General features: G+C 45.8%; 1 protein-coding gene across 2 annotated transcripts in view; it reads right to left on the bottom strand.

Annotated features, from left to right (window-relative positions):
* Nucleotides 1–13,215, bottom strand: part of METTL16 (methyltransferase 16, RNA N6-adenosine) — a 135,429-nt gene extending 122,214 nt beyond the window's left edge. Inside the window, exons 1-2 of one of the 2 annotated variants that reach the window (XM_069761283.1) lie at nucleotides 13,179–13,215; nucleotides 3,497–3,631 (exon numbers count right to left, since the gene is read on the bottom strand). In XM_069761283.1, the coding sequence (XP_069617384.1) occupies nucleotides 3,497–3,624 (128 nt within the window). In that variant the 5' untranslated portion in view covers nucleotides 3,625–3,631; nucleotides 13,179–13,215. Of the gene's footprint in view, nucleotides 1–3,496; nucleotides 3,632–13,152 lie in introns of both variants that reach the window. The other variant, XM_069761285.1, reaches the window with a different exon arrangement.
* Nucleotides 13,216–20,875: the final 7,660 nt, after the last annotated feature.

Here is a 20,875-nt window from a genome sequence, read left to right as displayed (position 1 = left end):
GAGAACTTGAACCTCAGACCCTCTGACAACAAATTTGTTATCCATTGAGAAGCCGGCAGCGCTGCCCAATGATGGACAAACCGCCGGAGTCTTCCCCCCACCGGAATGCTGGCGTCACTGACTTTTGGGATCAGGCTTGGGGGGAGGTTTGTTGAAAAGGAATCCCCTTTCCTTTCGCTCTCTCCAGGGTCTGCCTCGACTAGACCTGTCATCTGATCGGCCGCGGGTCCCTCTATATCCACCACGAAAGGGCGAACGAGAGGTATCCCATCGGCGCCTGGGAAAGGAAGGAGGTGGAAACCGCTTCTTTTTGTCCGACGCTTTCTCAAAGATCTCGTCTAGAGCTTTGCCAAACAGGTATTGCCCTTCACAGGGTACTCCACAGAGTTTGACCTTTGATTGGAAGTCAGCCGTCCAATTTTTTAGCCATAATGTTCTCCTTCCTGAATTGGATAACGCACACACACGTGCGGCACTTCTAACTGAATCTATCGAGGCGTCTGCTAGGAATCTTGCGGCGCCTTGTAGAGAGGGTAATGCTTCCAGAAGCCTCTCTCTTGGGCATTTGTTTTTGATTTGGTCACTTAACTCCTCTAACCACTTGACCATAGCACGTGCCGTGCAAGTGGCAGCAACCCCGGGTTTAAATGACCATGTCGCTGCTTCCCAAGCCGACTTTAGAAAAGCATCTGCTTTTTTGTCGAGGGGGTCCCTTAGGGCTCCCATGTCTTCAAATGGTAACCCAACCCCTTTAGAGGTGCTAGCGATGGCTGCGTCTAGTTTAGGAGCCTTATCCCACTTTTCACAGACTTCCTCATCAAAGGGGTACTTGCGTTTTAATGCCTGAGGGACAGACATCTTTTTATTAGGTTTTTTCCACTCACGTTTTATTAATTTGATTATGTTAACGTGGAAGGGAAAAAACTTTCGCTTCTTCTCCTCCAAGTTGCTAAACATGGTGTCTTGGATTGTCCGTGGTTCTCTAGGGGTTTCTACCCCCATAGTCGTTCTGACAAGTTTGAGCAGCTTCCCAATGTCCTCCGACTGAAAACATGGGTGGCCATATTCCTCATCTGAGGAGTCTAAATCTGAGGCATCAGAGGGGGTTAAGGCTCCCGGCTCATCCCCTGAATCTATGTCCGACCCTTGCTCACTTGTTGGGGGAGGGGGGGTCTCTTTTGTGTGATGTTTCAACTGTTCTTTAACTGTAGATTTAACTTCCTCCCGTATGATTGTTTTAATGTTTTGTAATAGGGAAGAAGATTCCTCCGCAACTGTTCTGTCGATACAGGGCTGGCAGATCTTTTTGCTGTATAGCCTAGGGAGTTTTTCTTTACATAGTGGACAGACCCTATTCTTTTGCTTGGAGGTGGCTTTCCCTTCCTATAAAACATAGTGCACAGGGTATCAGTGTGTGTGTGGCTTGCCTTACAAAGGCACTCACCCCTCCAGGACCCTGGGTACCGCTGCAGCTTGAGTGTCTTCCGACATTCTGGGCGCAGGCATCAGCAGCTCCGGATCTACCGCTGGTTCGGTCATCTCCGTCTGAAGAGCAGGACCAGCGACTCCTTTCTGCTGCTCTATTATATAGAGGAGCGGTGTGCGCGCCACTGGATCAGCTTCCGCCCGGAAGTGTCCAGCACACCGGCTCCCTCGGCGTGTGACGTCACTTCCTGCGACCGGAAGTCGTCATCCTCCACTTCGGCGCCAGCGTCAGTGAAGGACACGCCCCCATATCCCCGGACCGGCCTCCTGCACAGAGCGGTCGCCGGGGAGTCCAGCGAGGGAAAGGGATGGCGCGGACCCAGCAGCCCGACACCGGACAGCACCGCACGCGATGCCGCCGACTACAGCTGGCCCCCCACGCGGACCTCGGCCTCCGGACCGGAATCATCAGAGGGAGATCCCTCCGGAGGTAGGAGCTCTGCAACAGGCGTCCACCTGCAGGAACAGGAAACCAAACTGAGGAGAGAGGGGCCGCCCCATTCTTATATCTCTGCTACAGGTTTCCTGTTCCTGGGGGCGGATGCCATCTCTCACGTGCGGCGCTGTCATGGTGAAGGGAAAAGTCTATAAAGGCACAGATGATTGGCCTCGGGGAGACCAAAACATCCAACACCGTGGAGACACCATCACATGTTTCTCAACGCAGTGATCCAGAACACTGCCCCCAAATATGCAAATGCATGTAAAGGAGCTGCGGAGACACCATCACGTGTTTCTTAACGCAGGCAGTGAATAGCCAGGCCTTTCCCCGAAACAGCTGTCTGTGGATGGATACCATGCTTGGCATAGGTGGTTTTCCTTTATTGGATGTTTTCCTTTATTGGATGCTGCCCTTCCCTTGGTTGTTCCTTCCCGGGGAAAGGCCTGGCTATTCATTGCTTGCGTTGAGAAACACGTGATGGTGTCTCCGCAGCTCCTCTACATGCATTTGCATATTTGGGGGCAGTGTTCTGGATCACTGCGTTGAGAAACACGTGATAGTGTCTCCGCGGTGTTGGATGTTTTGGTCTCCACAAGGTCAATCATCCGTATCAATATCAGGTCAGCATGGGTAAAACACCCGGCAGCCCGACCGATCAGCTGTCATCAAGGCTGAAAGGATGTCAACAGTGTCCGGAGCCAGAACAATGGCCGCTCGGGTGCTGCAGCTTAGCTCCTATTGAAATGAATCAGTGCTGAGCTGCATCACCTGGAAACGGTCTATACAGTGTACGGCGGGGATAACTGTTGGGGGACAATCCTTCTGACTCGTATTTTCAAAGCAAGTACACGAATGCTGCGAGACTGCTGATGCGCTCGTGCCCCAGCTATAATAGCCCCCTACAAAATAATAATGTGATGCAGTTTGTATTGTACAGTCTGGTAACAGACCCCAAACTGCACAGAGGTACAGGATCCGTGACAATGTACAACCCCTAATACCCAATACGTCTCTTCCAGCAGTGTCTATGCATGAAAAAAAAGGATTGAACACCCATGTGCAACACAGAGGTGTGCTGCCTATCAAACTCAGGGACAGTGCAAGATACGGTGCACCACTAAAATATATGTTACTGGTATGATTAATATAGGGGCCAAGTCCACTATATAAATGTTTAAATAGCTGAATTTGACGTTTGGGGGGTGACAGAGTCTTAGGTCTGTCCCGTAAGGGGGATGGAAACGCTGCAGAGCCAAGGCTAGCTGTCCACCCCACGTTTGTCTTGATTGAGGTCCCTGAAGATAAGTGGGCAAAATGACTCAGGGCCTGGGGCAACTAAGGGCAGGAAGAATACAATCAGGTCGGGGTTGTGCTGCGGGTGGGTTGAAATCCAACAGGTTTTCTTAAAATGTATGAACCACGGACTTTAAAGGGATACGGCGGGTTCAGTGCCTGCATTTCACAATTACAATGGGATCATTGACTCTTCCATCCCCTCTACAGCCACAATCACTGACAAGAGCAATGTTACCATGTATAACAGACAGACATAGCAAGGAATACACTCACCCAACTTTTCCTGACAGATTGACATTGACATGCTGTTTAAATTCAGGATACTTGGAGGCCAAGTACGCGAAGTCCGGAGGTTTATCCTTGTAGCGGTTCCTTGGGTGCATGGATTTAAAAAAGGCCATTCCTTATCTGAAGCGAAAGAATAGAAAATATTACAGCGCCCCCTATAGGTCCCATTAGTGTTGACTATTTCACACTACACAGACGGTGAGAACGTTTTCTGACACTTTTATATTGTTTCAATAGGGCTGTGCTTAGACGAGTACAACCCTTCACTGCCCACATAGAGGAGAGCACCCTAAAGTGTTAAATAGCGTGCCCCAATGTACAGAAATGGAGACTGTTTATATATATACAGTGGGGCAAAAAAAAGTATTTAGTCAGTCAGCAATAGTGCAAGTTCCACCACTTAAAAAGATGAGAGGCGTCTGTAATTTACATCATAGGTAGACCTCAACTATGGGAGACAAACTGAGAAAAAAAAAATCCAGAAAATCACATTGTCTGTTTTTTTAACATTTTATTTGCATATTATGGTGGAAAATGATAATTACTTACGGGTAATTTGATTTTCCAGAACCATGACAGCGCTGCACGTGAGAGATGGCATCCGCCCCCAGGAACAGGAAACCTGTAGCAGAGATATAAGAATGGGGCGGCCCCTCTCTCCTCAGTTTGTTTCCAGAGTATGGAAGATGACCGCTTTGTTAGTACACAGTTATGTATCATATTTACATTTGTATAATCTTTCGTTAGCTTCTGTCTACACACATGTTTTGCATATATACATTTACTTATATACAATAAGTTTTTTTTGTTTTTTTGTTGTTTTTTTTTTTTTGTGAATCACACAACCATCACCAAGATAGGGCGGGAATTAATGCGGCGCTGTCATGGTTCTGGAAAATCAAATTACCCGTAAGTAATTATCATTTTTCCCTTCACCATGACAGCACCGCACGTGAGAGGAAGAAATAGAAGATTCCTAGGGTGGGACAACAGCAGACAACACCTTTCTCCCAAAAGACAAGTCCGATAGACCCAAGTCTAACCTATAATGTCGGAAGAAGGTAGAGGGTGAGGACCATACTGCCGCTTTACAAATCTGTTCTATCGAGGCGTTTGCCCTTTCCGCCCAGGATGTGGCTATAGCACGCGTGGAGTGAGCCGTAACACCCTGTGGGGGAACTTGACCAGAAAAAGAATATGAAAGTGAAATAGCCGTACGCAACCACCGTGCAATAGTTGCCTTTGAGGCCTTTTTTCCCCTGTTTGTCCCCTGAAAGGTGACAAAAAGGGCCGATGACTGACGCCAAGATTTTGTGGCCTCTAAGTATTGAAGGAGGCAGCGTCTGACATCGAGACAATGGAAGGTTTGCTCCCCCTGGGATTTTGGTTTGGAACAGAAAGAGGGCAGAATAATTTCCTGGTCTCTATGAAATTTAGAGTTGACCTTCGGAAGAAAGGCAGGATCGGTTTTAATAACCACTTTGTCATCATGAAAAATAGTGTAAGGAGGGTTCACCGACATAGCTTGCAGCTCACAAGTACGGCGGGCTGACGTTAAGGCAACTAGGAGAACCGTTTTTAGAGTCAAGGATTTTATTGATATAGAATCAAGAGGTTCAAAGGGGGAAACGGTTAGAGCCTTCAAAACTACATTCAAATCCCAGGGAGCTACCTTAGGTAATAATTTTGAGGGTCTGGAAGTAAAGGAGGCTCGAATGAACCTATAGACCCAAGGGTGGTCAGCAAGTTTATGATCAAACAGTGCACCCAGGGCAGAGACTTGCACCTTTAAGGTGCTAGTAGACAGACCTTTTTCCAACCCCTTTTGGAGAATTTCAAGAATTTCTTTTACCGGGACTTGTTGACTCGAGTTAGACAATTGTCGCCCCGAGAAATCTAGGAATTTTTGCCAGATTTTTTGGTATTTGTCTGAGGTGACCTTTTTCCTGCTAGCGAGCAATGTGGTCACTAAAGGGTTTGAGAATCCTTTTGCTAACAGAAGTCCCCTTTCAAGTTCCATGCGATGAGATGCAACCTGTGAACTTGGGGATGTTGAACTGGCCCTTGGTGTAGGAGATCCGGGGCATCCGGAAAGATCCACGGGTCCGAGATAGACATGCGCCTGAGCCACGTGAACCATGCTCTTTTCGGCCAAAAAGGAGCTATGAGGATCACTCGTGCTTTGTCTTCCCGAATTTTCCTGAGGACTGTCGGGATTAATGGTATTGGGGGGAATGCGTATGCTAGATGGAAGTTCCACCGATATAGGAACGCGTCTACCCCCTCCGGGTGTTCTCTCGGGTTCAGAGAATAGAACCTCTTCACCTTCCGATTTTCTTTTGTGGCGAACAAGTCTATGTCTGGAACCCCCCAGCTGGCACATATTTTTCCAAATACTCGCTGGTTCAGGGACCACTCCCCCTGATGTAACGTGTGACGGCTTAAGTAGTCGGCTACTTGATTCTCTGACCCTTTTAAGTATGTTCCGGTTAGTGAAAGAAGGTTGTTTTCGGCCCATATAACAAGTTCTTTGGCCTCTGCCATTAGGGATGTTGATCTTGTGCCCCCTTGGCGGTTTATATAAGCTATCGTTGTGTTGTTGTCGGACAACACCACCACATGTCTTCCTAGAATCCTTTCTCCTATATGAAGAAGTGCTAGCCTTACCGCAGATAATTCCTTCAGATTGGAGGACGCTGTTGTCATTGGGCTCTCCCATTGACCCTGTAGGACCTGATTTTCTAAGTGTGCCCCCCAACCCCACGGACTCGCATCGGTAGTAATGACTACTGGATCCCGTATTGACCATGGCACTGCGTTGGTTAGATTTTCTCTTTTCAGCCACCACTCTAGTGAGTTTTGAACCTTTGGTGATAGAAGAATTTTCCGATTCAGATTGTATGAATTTCTTTCTTGTTCGGCTAGTATCTGCCATTGTAACTCTCGTGTGTGGCTTTGTGCCCATCGCGTTGCTGGAATTGTTGCCGTTAGGACTCCTAAGAGCGACATTGCATTCCTCAGAGAGATAGTCTGTTGTAGTTGGAATGACTGTACTCTCTGTTGAATAGATTGAACTTTCCTCTGTGGGAGGACACACTCCTGCTTGACTGAATCTAACACGATTCCGAGGAATTCTTGAGTTTGAGTTGGGACAAGCCTTGATTTTTTCAGGTTTATCATCCATCCTAAACTGGGTAGCACCTCCAGTACTCTTGCGGCCGCTTTTTCGCAACTTTCTTTGTTTTTTGCTATTATCAAAAAATCGTCCAAATAGGGTACCAACATTATGTCGTCTTTTCTGACGAAAGATGCTACTTCGGAAATAATTTTTGTGAATATACGGGGCGCTATGGCTACCCCAAAAGGAAGACATTGATATTGTAGATGGACAGGGTTTTTTTCCAGATTTACCACTAATCTTAGATATTGTTGGTGTTGGACAGCGATTGGCACATGGTAGTAAGCATCTGTAAGATCGATCACCACCATGTAACAGTTTGGGTCGAGTACTTTCACTGCAGTCTTTAAAGTTTCCATCTTGAATTTGTCTATTTGAATGTAATGGTTTAGGGCCTTTAGGTTGAATATTACTCTCAGCGAGCCGTCTGGTTTTGGTGTTAGAAATAAAGTGCTGTAGAACCCTTTCCCTATCTCTTGATGGGGTACTTCTACTAACACCTCTTTTTGCATGAGGAGATGAATTTCTCTTTCTAATATGGCCTGATTTTTTCCCGCCACCTGGGTCATTTGTACACGATTTGGTGGGAGGTTGGAGAACTTGAACCTTAGACCCTCTGACAACAAATTTATTACCCATTGAGAAGCCGGCAGTGCTGCCCAGTGATGGACAAACCGCCGGAGTCTTCCCCCCACCGGAATGCTGGCGTCACTGACTTTTGGGATCAGGCTTGGGGGGAGGTTTGTTGAAAAGGAATCCCCTTTCTTTCCGCTCCCTCCAGGGTCTGTCTCGACTAGACCTGTCATCTGATCGGCCGCGGGTCCCTCTATATCCAGATCCACGAAAGGACGAACGTGAGGCATCCCATCGGCGCCTGGGAAAGGAAGGAGGTGGAAACCGCTTCTTTTTGTCCGACACTTTCTTAATGATCTCGCCTAGAGCTTTGCCAAAAAGGTATTGCCCTTCACAAGGTACTCCACAGAGTTTGACCTTTGATTGGAAGTCAGCCGTCCAATTTTTTAGCCATAATGTTCTCCTTCCTGAATTGGATAATGCACATACCCGTGCGGCACTTCTAACAGAATCTATTGAGGCGTCTGCTAGGAATCTCGCGGCGCCTTGCAGAGAGGGCAATGCTTCCAGAAGTCTCTCTCTCGGGCATTTGTTTTTGATTTGGTCACTTAACTCCTCTAACCACTTGACCATAGCACGTGCCGTGCAAGTGGCAGCAACCCTGGGTTTAAATGACCATGTCGCTGCTTCCCAAGCCGACTTTAGAAAAGCATCTGCTTTCTTGTCGAGGGGGTCCCTCAGGGCTCCCATGTCTTCAAATGGTAACGCAACCCCTTTAGAGGTGCTAGCGATGGCTGCATCTAGCTTAGGAGCCTTATCCCACTTTTCACAGACTTCCTCATCAAAGGGGTATTTGCATTTTAAAGCCTGAGGGATGGACATCTTTTTATTAGGCTTTTTCCACTCACGTTTTATTAATTTGATTATGTTATCATGGAAGGGAAAAAACTTCCGCTTCTTTTCCTCCAAATTGCTAAACATGGTGTCTTGGATTGTCCGCGGTTCTTTAGGGGTTTCTACCCCCCATAGTCGTTCTGACAAGTTTGAGCAGCTTTCCAATGTCCTCCGACTGAAAACATGGGTGGCCATACTCATCTGAGGAGTCTAAATCTGAGGCATCAGAGGGGGTTAAGGCTCCCGGCTCATCCCCTGAATCTATGTCCGACCCTTGTTCACTTGTTGGGGGAGGGGGGGTCTCCTTTGTATGATGTTTCAACTGTTCTTTAACTGTAGATTTAACTTCCTCCCGTATAATTGTTTTAATGTTTTGCAATAAGGAAGAAGATTCCTCCGCAACTGTTCTGTCGATACAGGGCTGGCAGATTTTTTTGCTGTATAGCCTAGGGAGTTTTTCTTTACATAGTGGACAGACCCTATTCTTTTGCTTGGAGGTGGCTTTCCCTTCCTATAAAACACAGTGTACAGGGTATCAGTGTGTGTGTGGCTTGCCTTACAAAGGCACTCACCCCTCCAGGACCCTGGGTACCGCTGCAGCTTGAGTGTCTTCCGACATTCTGGGCGCAGGCATCAGCAGCTCCGGATCTACCGCTGGTTCGGTCATCTCCGTTTGAAGAGCAGGACCAGCAACTCCTCTTTGCTGCTTTATTATATAGAGGAGCGGTGTGCGCGCCACTGGATCAGCTTCCGCCCGGAAGTGTCCAGCACACCGGCTCCTTCGGCGTGTGACGTCACTTCCTGCGACTGGAAGTCGTCATCCTTCACTTCGGCGCCAGCGTCAGTGAAGGACACGCCCCCTTATCCCCGGACCGGCCTCCTGCACAGAGCGGTCGCCGGGGAGTCCAGCGAGGGAAAGGGATGGCGCGGATCCAGCAGCCTGACACCGGACAGCACCGCACGCGATGCCGCCGAGTACGGCTGGCCCCCGCGTGGACCTCGGCCTCCGGACCGGCATCAACAGAGGGAGATCCCTCCGGAGGTAGGAGCTCTGCGACAGGCGTCCACCTGCAGGAACAGGAAACCAAACTGAGGAGAGAGGGGCCGCCCCATTCTTATATCTCTGCTACAGGTTTCCTGTTCCTGGGGGCGGATGCCATCTCTCACGTGCGGCGCTGTCATGGTGAAGGGAAAAATAAGTATTTGGTCAGAAACAAAATTTCATCTCAATACTTTGTAATATATCCTTTGTTGGCAATGACAGAGGTTAAACGTTTTCTGTAAGTCTTCACAAGGTTGCCACACACTGTTGTTGGTATGTTGGCCCATTCCTCCATGCAGATCTCCTCTAGAGCAGTGATGTTATTGGCTTTTCGCTTGGCAACACGGACTTTCAACTCCCTCCAAAGGTTTTCTATAGGGTTGAGATCTGGAGACTGGCTAGGCCACTCCAGGACCTTGAAATGCTTCTTACGAAGCCACTCCTTCGTTGCGCTGGCGGTGTGCTTTGGATCATTGTCATGTTGAAAGACCCAGCCACATTTCATCTTCAATGCCCTTGCTGATGGAAGGAGGTTTGCACTCAAAATCTCACGATACATGGCCCCATTCATTCTTTCATGTACCCGGATCAGTCGTCCTGGCCCCTTTGCAGAGAAACAGCCCCAAAGCATGATGTTTCCACCACCATGCTTTACAGTAGGTATGGTGTTTGATGGATGCAACTCAGTATTCTTTTTCCTCCAAACACGACAAGTTGTGTTTCTACCAAACAGTTCCAGTTTGGTTTCATCAGACCATAGGACATTCTCCCAAAACTCCTCTGGATCATCCAAATGCTCTCTAGCAAACTTCAGACGGGCCCGGACATGTACTGGTTTAAACCCAAATAGAACAAAAAATAGGAGTAAAGAACGTCCAAATAGAAAAGAATAATTTTATTAACAAATATAGAAACAATATAATAGACTGGGATCAAATAGTGATGGCCACTAATGTCCGGACACACAGAAAACATAAATGGGCAAGTACATAAAGTGCTACGTGCATATTGTAAATAAGGGAATCAGAGAATGCAGGGCATAAACCATCTAGCACCGCAATGGCGGTGAAACAAATGTGTACACAATAGATAAAGCTCCCGTTCCCTCCTCTTATCCTAGCTTACCCATAATGTGACTGCGGCCGGACAAGCGCCACGCCAGCACCGACGCGCGTTTCGCTAAACTTCTTCAAGGTGCGGTTTGACCTTGTTAATAAAATTATTCTTTTCTATTTGGACGTTCTTTACTCCTATTTTTTGTTCTATTTGGGTTGTAACATTATCTCGGGAGTGTCCTTGTGGTGCAGATTCCCACATGGGGATCAGTTGTTATAGCACCCTATTGTATATTTGGCCCTTAGTGGTCTTGTTTTCATGTACTGGTTTAAGCAGTGGGACACGTCTGGCACTGCAGGATCTGAGTCCATGGTGGCGTAGTGTGTTACTTATGGTAGGCCTTGTTACATTGGTCCCAGCTCTCTGCAGTTCATTCACTAGGTCCCCCCGCGTGGTTCTGGGATTGTTGCTCACCGTTCTTGTGATCATTCTGACCCCACGGGGTGGGATTTTGCGTGGAGCCCCAGATCGAGGGAGATTATCAGTGGTCTTGTATGTCTTCCATTTTCTAATTATTGCTCCCACTGTTGATTTCTTCACTCCAAGCTGGTTGGCTATTGCAGATTCAGTCTTCCCAGCCTGGTGCAGGGCTACAATTTTGTTTCTGGTGTCCTTTGACAGCTCTTTGGTCTTCACCATAGTGGAGTTTGGAGTCAGACTGTTTGAGGGTGTGCACAGGTGTCTTTTTATACTGATAACAAGTTTAAACAGGCGCCATTACTACAGGTAATGAGTGGAGGAAAGAGGAGACTCTTAAAGAAGAAGTTACAGGTCTGTGAGAGCCAGAAATCTTGATTGTTTGTTTCTGACCAAATACTTATTTTCCACCATAATATGCAAATAAAATGTTAAAAAAACAGACAATGTGATTTTCTGGATTTTTTTTTCTCAGTTTGTCTCCCATAGTTGAGGTCTACCTATGATGTACATATATATATATATACACATATATATACACATATATATATATATATATATATATATTACACCTTCCCCCCAAATATATGCATGTATATACCCCCTCCCCCAGATATAGATATACATGTAGATACCCCCACCTCCCCTACGCCATGAACTATAGTCCCTACCCTGGATCTGCCCCCATCCACCTTCCCTACAGCTCCTACCCAACATCCCCACAGTCCCTATCCCTATTGCCTTTATACACTTGCTTTGGCAAAACTGATGTGTATTTGGTCCTGCCAATAAAGCTTCTTTGAATCTTTGATACCCCCTCCCCCCAGATATAGATATACATGTATATACCCCCTCCCCCCAGATATAGATATACATGTATATACCCCCTCCCCCCAGATATAGATATACATGTATATACCCCCCTCCCCCAGATAGATATACATGTATATACCCCCCTCCCCCCCAGATATAGATATACATGTATATTCCCCCCCCTCCCAGATATAGATATACATGTAGATACCCCCTCCCCCCAGATATAGATATACATGTAGATACCCCCTCCCCCCAGATATAGATATACATGTAGATACCCCCTCCCCCCAGATATAGATATACATGTAGATACCCCCTCCCCCAGATATAAATATACATGTATATACCCCCTCCCCCGATATAGATATACATGTATATACCCCCTCCCCCCAGATATAGATATACATGTAGATACCCCCTCCCCCCAGATATAGATATACATGTAGATACCCCCTCCCCCCAGATATAGATATACATGTATATACCCCCTCCCCCGATATAGATATACATGTATATACCCCCTCCCCCCAGATATAGATATACATGTATATACCCCCTCCCCCCAGATATAGATATACATGTATATACCCCCTCCCCCCAGATATAGATATACATGTATATACCCCCTCCCCCCAGATATAGATATACATGTATATACCCCCTCCCCCCAGATATAGATATACATGTATATACCCCCTCCCCCCAGATATAGATATACATGTATATACCCCCTCCCCCCAGATATAGATATACATGTATATACCCCCTCCCCCCAGATATAGATATACATGTATATACCCCCTCCCCCCAGATATAGATATACATGTATATACCCCCTCCCCCCAGATATAGATATACATGTATATACCCCCTCCCCCCAGATATAGATATACATGTATATACCCCCTCCCCCCAGATATAGATATACATGTATATACCCCCTCCCCCCAGATATAGATATACATGTATATACCCCCTCCCCCCAGATATATACATGTAGATACCCCCTCCCTCCAGATATAGATATACATGTATATACCCCCTCCCCCAGATATAGATATACATGTATATACCCCCTCCCCCCAGATATATACATGTAGATACCCCCTCCCCCCAGATATAGATATACATGTATATACCCCCTCCCCCCAGATATATACATGTATATACCCCCTCCCCCCAGATATAGATATACATGTAGCTACCCCCTCCCCCCAGATATAGAAATACATGTATATACCCCCTCCCCCCAGATATAGATGTATATATCCCCTCCCCCCGCTGTGACTGTGGCTCAGTAATTGCCCCTTTGGCTCCTGGGAGTTGGGCACAACTTGCCTCATGTAGAACTGCCACAGAAGCAGGCAGACGTAACCAATCACATCACTGCTGTCATTCTGTAACCAGCACTGAAATGAAAGCTGGAGTCTGGTTGGCAGATAACATGCATAGAGAAGCGCGCCGCTTTTACAGAGCACGGTGTGTTTGTGACACAGACACAAGCAGTGAGCACACCGTGTCTACAAGACGCGGCCGGTGACGTGACGCACTCACACGACTCGTTTAACCCTCTCCCGCCTCCACACACTCCGCTACCAGACTCACATGAGGTTCGAAACTCAGTAACTCACCCAGCTGGTTCTGTCACGTGACGGGAAAGACCGGTACGGCGCGAAGGTTGGGACAAACCTTTTCACGTCGCGTTTCTAGATGTTGCATAATAAGCAATTGTTTACCACCGGGCAATGTGTAATTTTCCGCACAGAAGCAGTGGCACGTGGCCGGGGGCGATGTGGCTGCAGTGAGATGCAATTCTTTGTCTCACAAAGAGTCATTTTTAGTCTTAATTTTGTAATGGTAAAATTCAGTAACTATTAGCTATTGGCAACAACAGTTGTGTGGACAAGGCCCCCCAACCCACGTGATGCCCCGTGTAGGTAACTGGGGGCTTCAACAACCTCGTTCACATTAAACAATATTAGCCAGGAAACAAATCTCGGCCAGAATTCACACCTGAGTGATTCCCCATTTCTGCAAGAAAAGGACTGGTTTTTAATTTGGATTTATTTTAGTGTAAAAAAAAACCCAAATAATGGACGTTTCCAAAGTTTCATACAACAGTCGCCGCAGATGCAACCTGGCTGCCTAAGGCTATGTGCACACGCTGCGGATTTTGCTGCGGCTCTGCAGCGGAGTGGCCTCTGCGGATTCGCAGCAGTTTTCCATGCGTTGTACAGTACCATGTAAACCTATGGAAAACAAAATCTGCGGTGCACATGCGGAAAAAAACGCACGGAAACATAGCATTGTTTATTCCGCAGCATGTCAATTCTTTGTGCGGATTCCGCAGCAGTTTACACCTGCTCCATAATAGGAATCCGCAGGTGTAAAACCGCAGGTGGAATCCACACAAAATATGCAAAAAAAATTCGGTTGTAATTCCGCAGGTAATCCGCAGTGTGGTTCACCCGTGGATTTACCAAAATCAGTCTGGAAAAATCCGCAGTGTAATCCGCAGCGTGTGAACGTGGCCTAAAGCTGGCCGGAATCAGTGCTTGCACCAGGATATCACCAGCAGTCGTTTTCGGTGGCTTTGCCGTTGTTTTTGCAGCGCCCCTTTCTCTATAATGTTAGATGTAGAGAGCGGTGGCTTCCGCTAGAATAAACAAGTCACTTTTTAATTGCTTTGGGGTTTCTGAGCCCTGAAGTGGTTAAAAGAAGTGAAAGAAAATGTAACGTGCATAGTGGTTTTGACATTGCTGTGCATTATGTTCTTTTTGTTGGGTGGTTTTTACGCGTAGATTCTGGGCAGAATCTGCCTGAAAAAAATATTGTGTGCCAATAAGGCTATGTGCACACGTTGCGGATTCCACTGCGGATTTTTCCGCAGCAGAATTCCAAAATCCGCAGTGAAAACCCGTTGCGGTTTTTACTGCGGATTTATCGCGGTTTTTACTGCGGTTTCTTCTGCGGATTTTCATCTGCAGTTTCCTATTGGAGCAGGTGAAAATCCGCAGAAAAGAAGTGACATGCTGCGGAATGTAATCCGCAGCGTTTCCGCGCGGATTTTTCTGCAGCATGTGCACAGCATTTTTTGTTTCCCATAGGTTTACATTGTAATGTAAACTCATGGGAAACTGCTGCGGATCCGCAGCGGTCAAAGCCGCTGCGGATCCGCAGCAAAATCCGCAAAGTGTGAACATAGCCTAAGGCTATGTGCACACGTTGCGGATTTGCCTCTGGATTTTTTTGTGTGGATTCTGCATCTCTTGGCAGATTTGATGCATTTTTTATGCAGATTTTGTGCAGATTTCATGCGTTTTTACCCCTGCGGATTTCTTTAATGGAATGGGTACAAAAAACGCTGCAGATCCGCACAAATCAATGACATGCTCCTCCTTTTAATCCGCAGCTTTTCCGTGCGGAATTCTCTGCACCATTAGCACAACATTTTTTTTCCATTGATTTACATTGTACTGTAAATCACTTGCGGATCTGCAGTGTTTCTGCACGGAAAAAAAAACGCTGCGGATCCGCAACGTGTGCACATAGCCTAAGAAGCTGTGTGCACATACCCTAAGGCCTCCATCACATGACCATGGTTAATCACTTACTCGAAAAATGGTATCGGTGTCATTAGTGTTTTGGATCAGTGTGTCATCCATGTTTACCATCACTGTCGTCATCAGTGTTTTTCCTGTGTGGATAAAGAAAAAAGTTACCAAGCTTCTACTATACTTTGTAGTGTAGAACATACAGCACACAGACGCCATCCCTGTGCTGTACGTGTTTTTCAATGACCCATAGTATTGGCCTTTGTCATTCGTGCTGCCGGAAAAAAACGGATGCCGGAAAATGTCTGTGTGTTTTGCATGGACACATGGTCCTACATAGCAGCATAGATTATACTGGAGTTCCAGACATGTGATGGAGACCTAAGGCTACTTTCACACTAGCATTTTTTGACGTACGTCGCAATGCGTCGTTTTGGAGTTAAAACGCATCCTAAGGGACTCCTTACAAGTTACGGATACAACGGATATCTGTTAACCTCATATGGGTATTCCCTGCCACTGCGGGACCCAGGCTCTACACGGACCCTCATGAATGAGATCTGATTATTTTTTACGGACTATCGCAGACCCATTGGTCGTGAATCATACAACTCCCCTGATGATTCTCCCCCATCGGAGTTGAAACGCGTTGGGAGATTATAGACATTATTTTCTTTTCTTTTTTTCTGTTGTTTTTTCTCTTTGGTTGGTGGGTATCCATAGCAGGATCTACTTGGGGCCTGTCCTTGTCAGGACAGGAGCTCGTGGAGGGTTCACAGGGAAGACAGTGGTTTACATATTATTTCCCTACCCTCTTACCTGGCTAGTACAATCGGTACCACCTTCCTCCTACAATCTGAGGGATTTCCCTTATTTGTCCGTCTAATTGGTAAGACTGCTCCAATTTTTTATCTTGAGCACTGTTTCACTTGAGCACGGTTTTCTTTTCTGTTTGTGTTTGTTAGGATCCATATTTTAACTATATGTATTAAAAGTTATGTTTTATATAATGGATATCCTCCACTGCTGTTATGTTATTATATTCGATCCTGAGGATATAGACAGGGCCTATTCCATTATATGCCTTAGCTATACTGTTTTAAAACGCATCCTGCAAAGTTGCCCGCAGGATGTGTTTTTCCTCCATAGACTTTCATTAGTGACGTATTGCCACACGTTGTGTTTTGGCGCACAGTCAGCACAAAAAAACGTTACATGTAACTTTTTTTGTGCGTCGAGTCCGCCATTTCCGACCGCGCATGCTCACCGGGAACTCCACCCCCTCCTCCCCGGACCTTACAATGGGGCAGCGGATGTGTTGTAAAACTGCATCCGCTGCCCCGGTTGTTCATTTTTTTCACAGTTTGTGCCGGGCCGACGCATGGCGACGGCCCCGTACCGACGCTAGTGTGAAAGTAGCCTAAGGCACATTATTACTATTGTGAGTTTGCCTTGACCTTAGCCGAAAATGCACCAAATTTTGGCTTATAGTTGCATCTAGTCTTAAGGTACCGTTACACTAAACGACTTACCAACGATCACGACCAGCGATACCACCTGGCCGTGATCGTTGGTAAGTCGTTGTGTGGTCGCTGGGGAGCTGTCACATAGACAGCTCTCTCCAGCGACCAACGATCAGGGGAACGACTTCGGCATAGTTGAAACTGTCTTCAATTATGCCGAAGTCCCCCTGCAGCACCCGGGTAACCAGGGTAAACATCGGGTTACTAAGTGCAGTGCCGCGCTTAGTAACCCGATATTTACCCTGGTTACCATTGTAAAAGTGAAAAAAAAACACTACCTACTCACATTCCGATGTCTGTCACGTCCCCCGCCGGCGTCCACAGGGTTAAAACTGCTTTCGGCAAGAGCGCTGCTAATGCACGCGCTGCTGCCGAGAGCTTCCCGCACTGACTGTGTCAGCGCCGGCCGTAAAGCAGTCAGTGCAAGGAAGCTGATGGCGGGGGACGTGACAGACATCGGAATGTGAGTATGTACTGTTTTTTTTTTTTTTACTTTTACAATGGTAACCAGGGTAAATATCGGGTTACTAAGCGCGGCCCTGCACTTAGTAACCCGATATTTAACCTGGTTACAAGTGAACACATCGCTGGATCGGCGTCACACACGCCGATCCAGTGATGACAGCGGGTGATTAGCGACCAAAAAAAGGTCCTGATCATTCCCAGCGACCAACGATCTCCCAGCAGGGGCCTGATCGTTGGTCGCTGTCACACATAACGAGATCGTTAGCGGGATCGTTGCTACGTCACAAAAAGCGTGACGTTGCAACGATATCGTTAACGAAATCGTTATGTGTGAAGGTACCTTAAGACTTACTTAGGCATCATCAAATGTCTGTGATTTTTCCGGTATGAAAAAAAAACTATATGATTTTCATCAGTGTGTTAGGCTATGTGCACACGTTGCGGATTGGGGTGCAGAATTTTCCGCACAAAATCTGCATCTGCTGGCAGAATACGCAGGTGCAGATTTGCCGCAGATTTTGTGCGGTTTTGTTGCGGAATTGATGCGGATTTTCTGCGTTTTTTACCCCTGCGGATTTCTAGAATGGAATGGGTCAGAAACACTGCATTTCCGCACAAAAGAAGTAGCATGCGGATTTTTCCGCACCATTAGCACAGCATTTTCTTTTTTCTATTGATTTACATTGTACTGTAAATCACTTTGCAGAACTGCAGCGTTTCTGCCCGGAAAAATCCGCTGCGGGAAGATCCCTGCAATTATAAAGACTATAGTGAGTGCTATTCTTTTTTTTTTTGTTGATGGCAAGAAGACTGAACTTGTCTATTTATTTTGTTTGCACTGGTTTATGAAGCCTGTTTTAATAAACCAGTTGAAAATTTAAACAGAAAGCATTCCCGTGACTGCCTCGCTAAGCAGCAGAGTGAGCCGACCTACCACAATTCCTATAAAGGCGGTGTATGACTTGTGTGAATTTACATAACCGCAGCATACAGTTTTATCCGGTGGCATTTATAGGGCTTTATTCTTCATTAGAAATAACAGTTTAGTATTTGTAGAGCGGAGTGTAACGTATATACAGCACACAACGTGGCACAACATGGTCTTGGATACAGCTTGTATGTGCGCACTGTGTTGGCCTGTGTAATACACAGAGATGTTGGCATAAGATATCATTCTCATTGTATCTTCAAAGTATTTCTTATTCATTGCTCCACTATGGACAAGGTTATAATGGTTGGAAGGGCAGGTGTGAAATTGAGCTTGCTGATCCATGATATATGCTAATAGGCACCACTTGCCCAAGATCAGAGAAATCCTATTCAGGGGTTGTCTTGTCAATCACTATCATGGGTCTTGTATTTGCTGTGCAAGCTTTGAAGCAGAACTAGTGTTAGCAGCTTTTGTATTAAATGGATTTTTATCATATTTTTTTGTACATCTAAATATGTAATGTCAAAAATCCTCAGTCGCTGCATTTTTTCATGTAAACCAGCCTGGCTTCTGTGTTGGTTTTGCGTCTGGCAAAATATTATTTTTTATAAGCTGTGTTTTACTATAGCCCTAGGTTCCCTTCAAATGTTATAAAATATCCTGAAAAAAAATGAAATTATTTTGCAATTTTTTTTTTTTTTTTAGAACAGAGCAGAATTTTTTCTTACACAAAGGCTATCCACCACCTCAGAACCTCGCACAGACTGCCCAACTGCTCGTCACATAAAGCTGCTTAACGGTCTGTTAATAAAGCCCCTGGTGTTGAGCTTCTGTTGCAGCGTCTGCCGCTCTCAGCTTGACCATCGGCTATTGCCCTGCTGACAGCTATCCCCAATTAAACCTAGCAATCCTATTCAGTATTGATCAAATGCATACGTCTGCTCTATTGCCAGTGTCTACAGTAAACGAGGCACATATGTAAGGGGGTGAGCTATTAGTCACCCTGACCTTTCCCCCTTACAAAATGTAGTTATGTGCTTATATTTATGTATTAAATTGCAAAATACAGAATTATTTTTTTTCTTAGGGAGCTGGGGTATATCACAATATATAGATAAAAAGGTTTCTATTCAATGATGCATCAGTAGGTCTTTGTGCATTATTTTTTCTGCTATTAATGACAAATTCACTATATAATCAGCAAAATTCAAATATTTTCTGAATTAAAAACCATAATGCTAATGTGAATATATCCTAACAGACACAGGGTAACCACTGTATTGTAAGCCCGTGCAGGCAGGGTCCCCCTGTGTACCTGTAACTGTTTGTCTATTGTAACTTCTATACTGTATGCATTTGTATGTATCCCTCTCTGCATCAATAGCACTATGGAATCAATGTTGCTTTACTAATATGTAAATAATAATAACAACAATAGTTACACCATTAGAATATGATCAGACTTTGGCTATGTTCACAAGTTGCGTTTTTGCTGCATTTTTTTAATGCAAATTTTAAGCTACGTTTTACAGTACCGGTAAAAGTTATGAGATTTCAGAAATCTCATGCACACACATTGGGTTTTTTTCCTGACTGATTTGGAAAACTGCTGCGTTTTTGCAAACTGCAGCATGTCATTTCTTTCAGCGTTTTTTCATTCATAGAAAGCAATGAATAAGTGCAAAAACGCAGCGATCGGGTTATGCTGCGTTTTTGGTGCAAAAACCTTAAGGAAGTTGCATCACGATTTTTTGGGGGGTCACTAAACTTTATCAGTGTGCACAGGAGACCACAAAATAGCAGCAAAACCTGTTTTTGTAAGCAGCTTTTTCACTGCCAATAGAGCAGGTTTTGCCTGCAAAAAAAAGCAGCAAAAACGCAAGATGTGAACATGGCTTAAATCTTAATTTTGGGGCCCCAAAATATGCAATGGATTGTACTCCTAGCAAATCGGTCAAAATTTTTCTAATGCACGTGATTGCGGATTTTTCAATTAACAGTATGTCAATTTCGCTTGCATAAATGATGGGCAAGAGTGGGAGGCTAATATCAATAAATTTGCATCCTAGTTAGTGATAAGCGAGTGTACTTGTTGCTCTGGTTTTCCCGAGCGCGCTCGGATGACCTCCGAGTATTTGTTAGTGTTCTGAGATTAAGTTTTCATCGCCGCAGCTGAATGATTTACATCTACTAGCCAACCTGAGTACATGTGGGGATTCCCTAGAACCAGGCAACCCCCACATGTACTCAGCCTGGCTAATAGCTGTAAATCATTCAGCTGCGGCGATGAAAACTTAATCTCAGAACACTAACAAATACTCGGAGGACACCTGAGCGTGCTTGGGAAAACCAGAGCAACAAGTATACTCGCTCATCACTAATCCTAGTAGGAAAATCGGTATTGTCATCTCTGCCAGTGATTTCTCCCGTTCTAGCATGGCCTCTGTGCCAGTCTCTACACATCTTGTGCAGATTTTCCATCACGTGACAGCTACAACCAATCATAAACTGTAGTGATCACATAGGATGAAGTGTTGGAGCAGGAGGCCTGGATGCATTGAGCCTGGAGAATCACCTGCAGAGGTTTTCAAATACGCTGCTAATCCGTGGGATAATCTGCAGCAGGATCAGCACAATTCTGTCTGGATCTGATGTGGCTGACTTCACTGCAGATAGTATGCCTGGATTTGTTGCGTATAGTGTTTGCAGCAGATCCCCATACGCGATAGACTAGAATTGGCTGAATCAACCAATATCGACGGAGTCGGACAACGGTCTAATGTGGGTGGGGGGCGCCGGTCAACTGGTGGTCGCGAGGGATGTCTTGCATAAATGTCGGCCTGCCAATCGCATTA

Source organism: Ranitomeya imitator, chromosome 3 (assembly GCF_032444005.1).
Source record: "Ranitomeya imitator isolate aRanImi1 chromosome 3, aRanImi1.pri, whole genome shotgun sequence".
Classification (NCBI taxonomy): Eukaryota; Metazoa; Chordata; class Amphibia; order Anura; family Dendrobatidae; genus Ranitomeya; species Ranitomeya imitator.
Note: the sequence above shows the minus strand (reverse complement) of the source record. Positions and strands in the feature narration are given on the sequence as shown.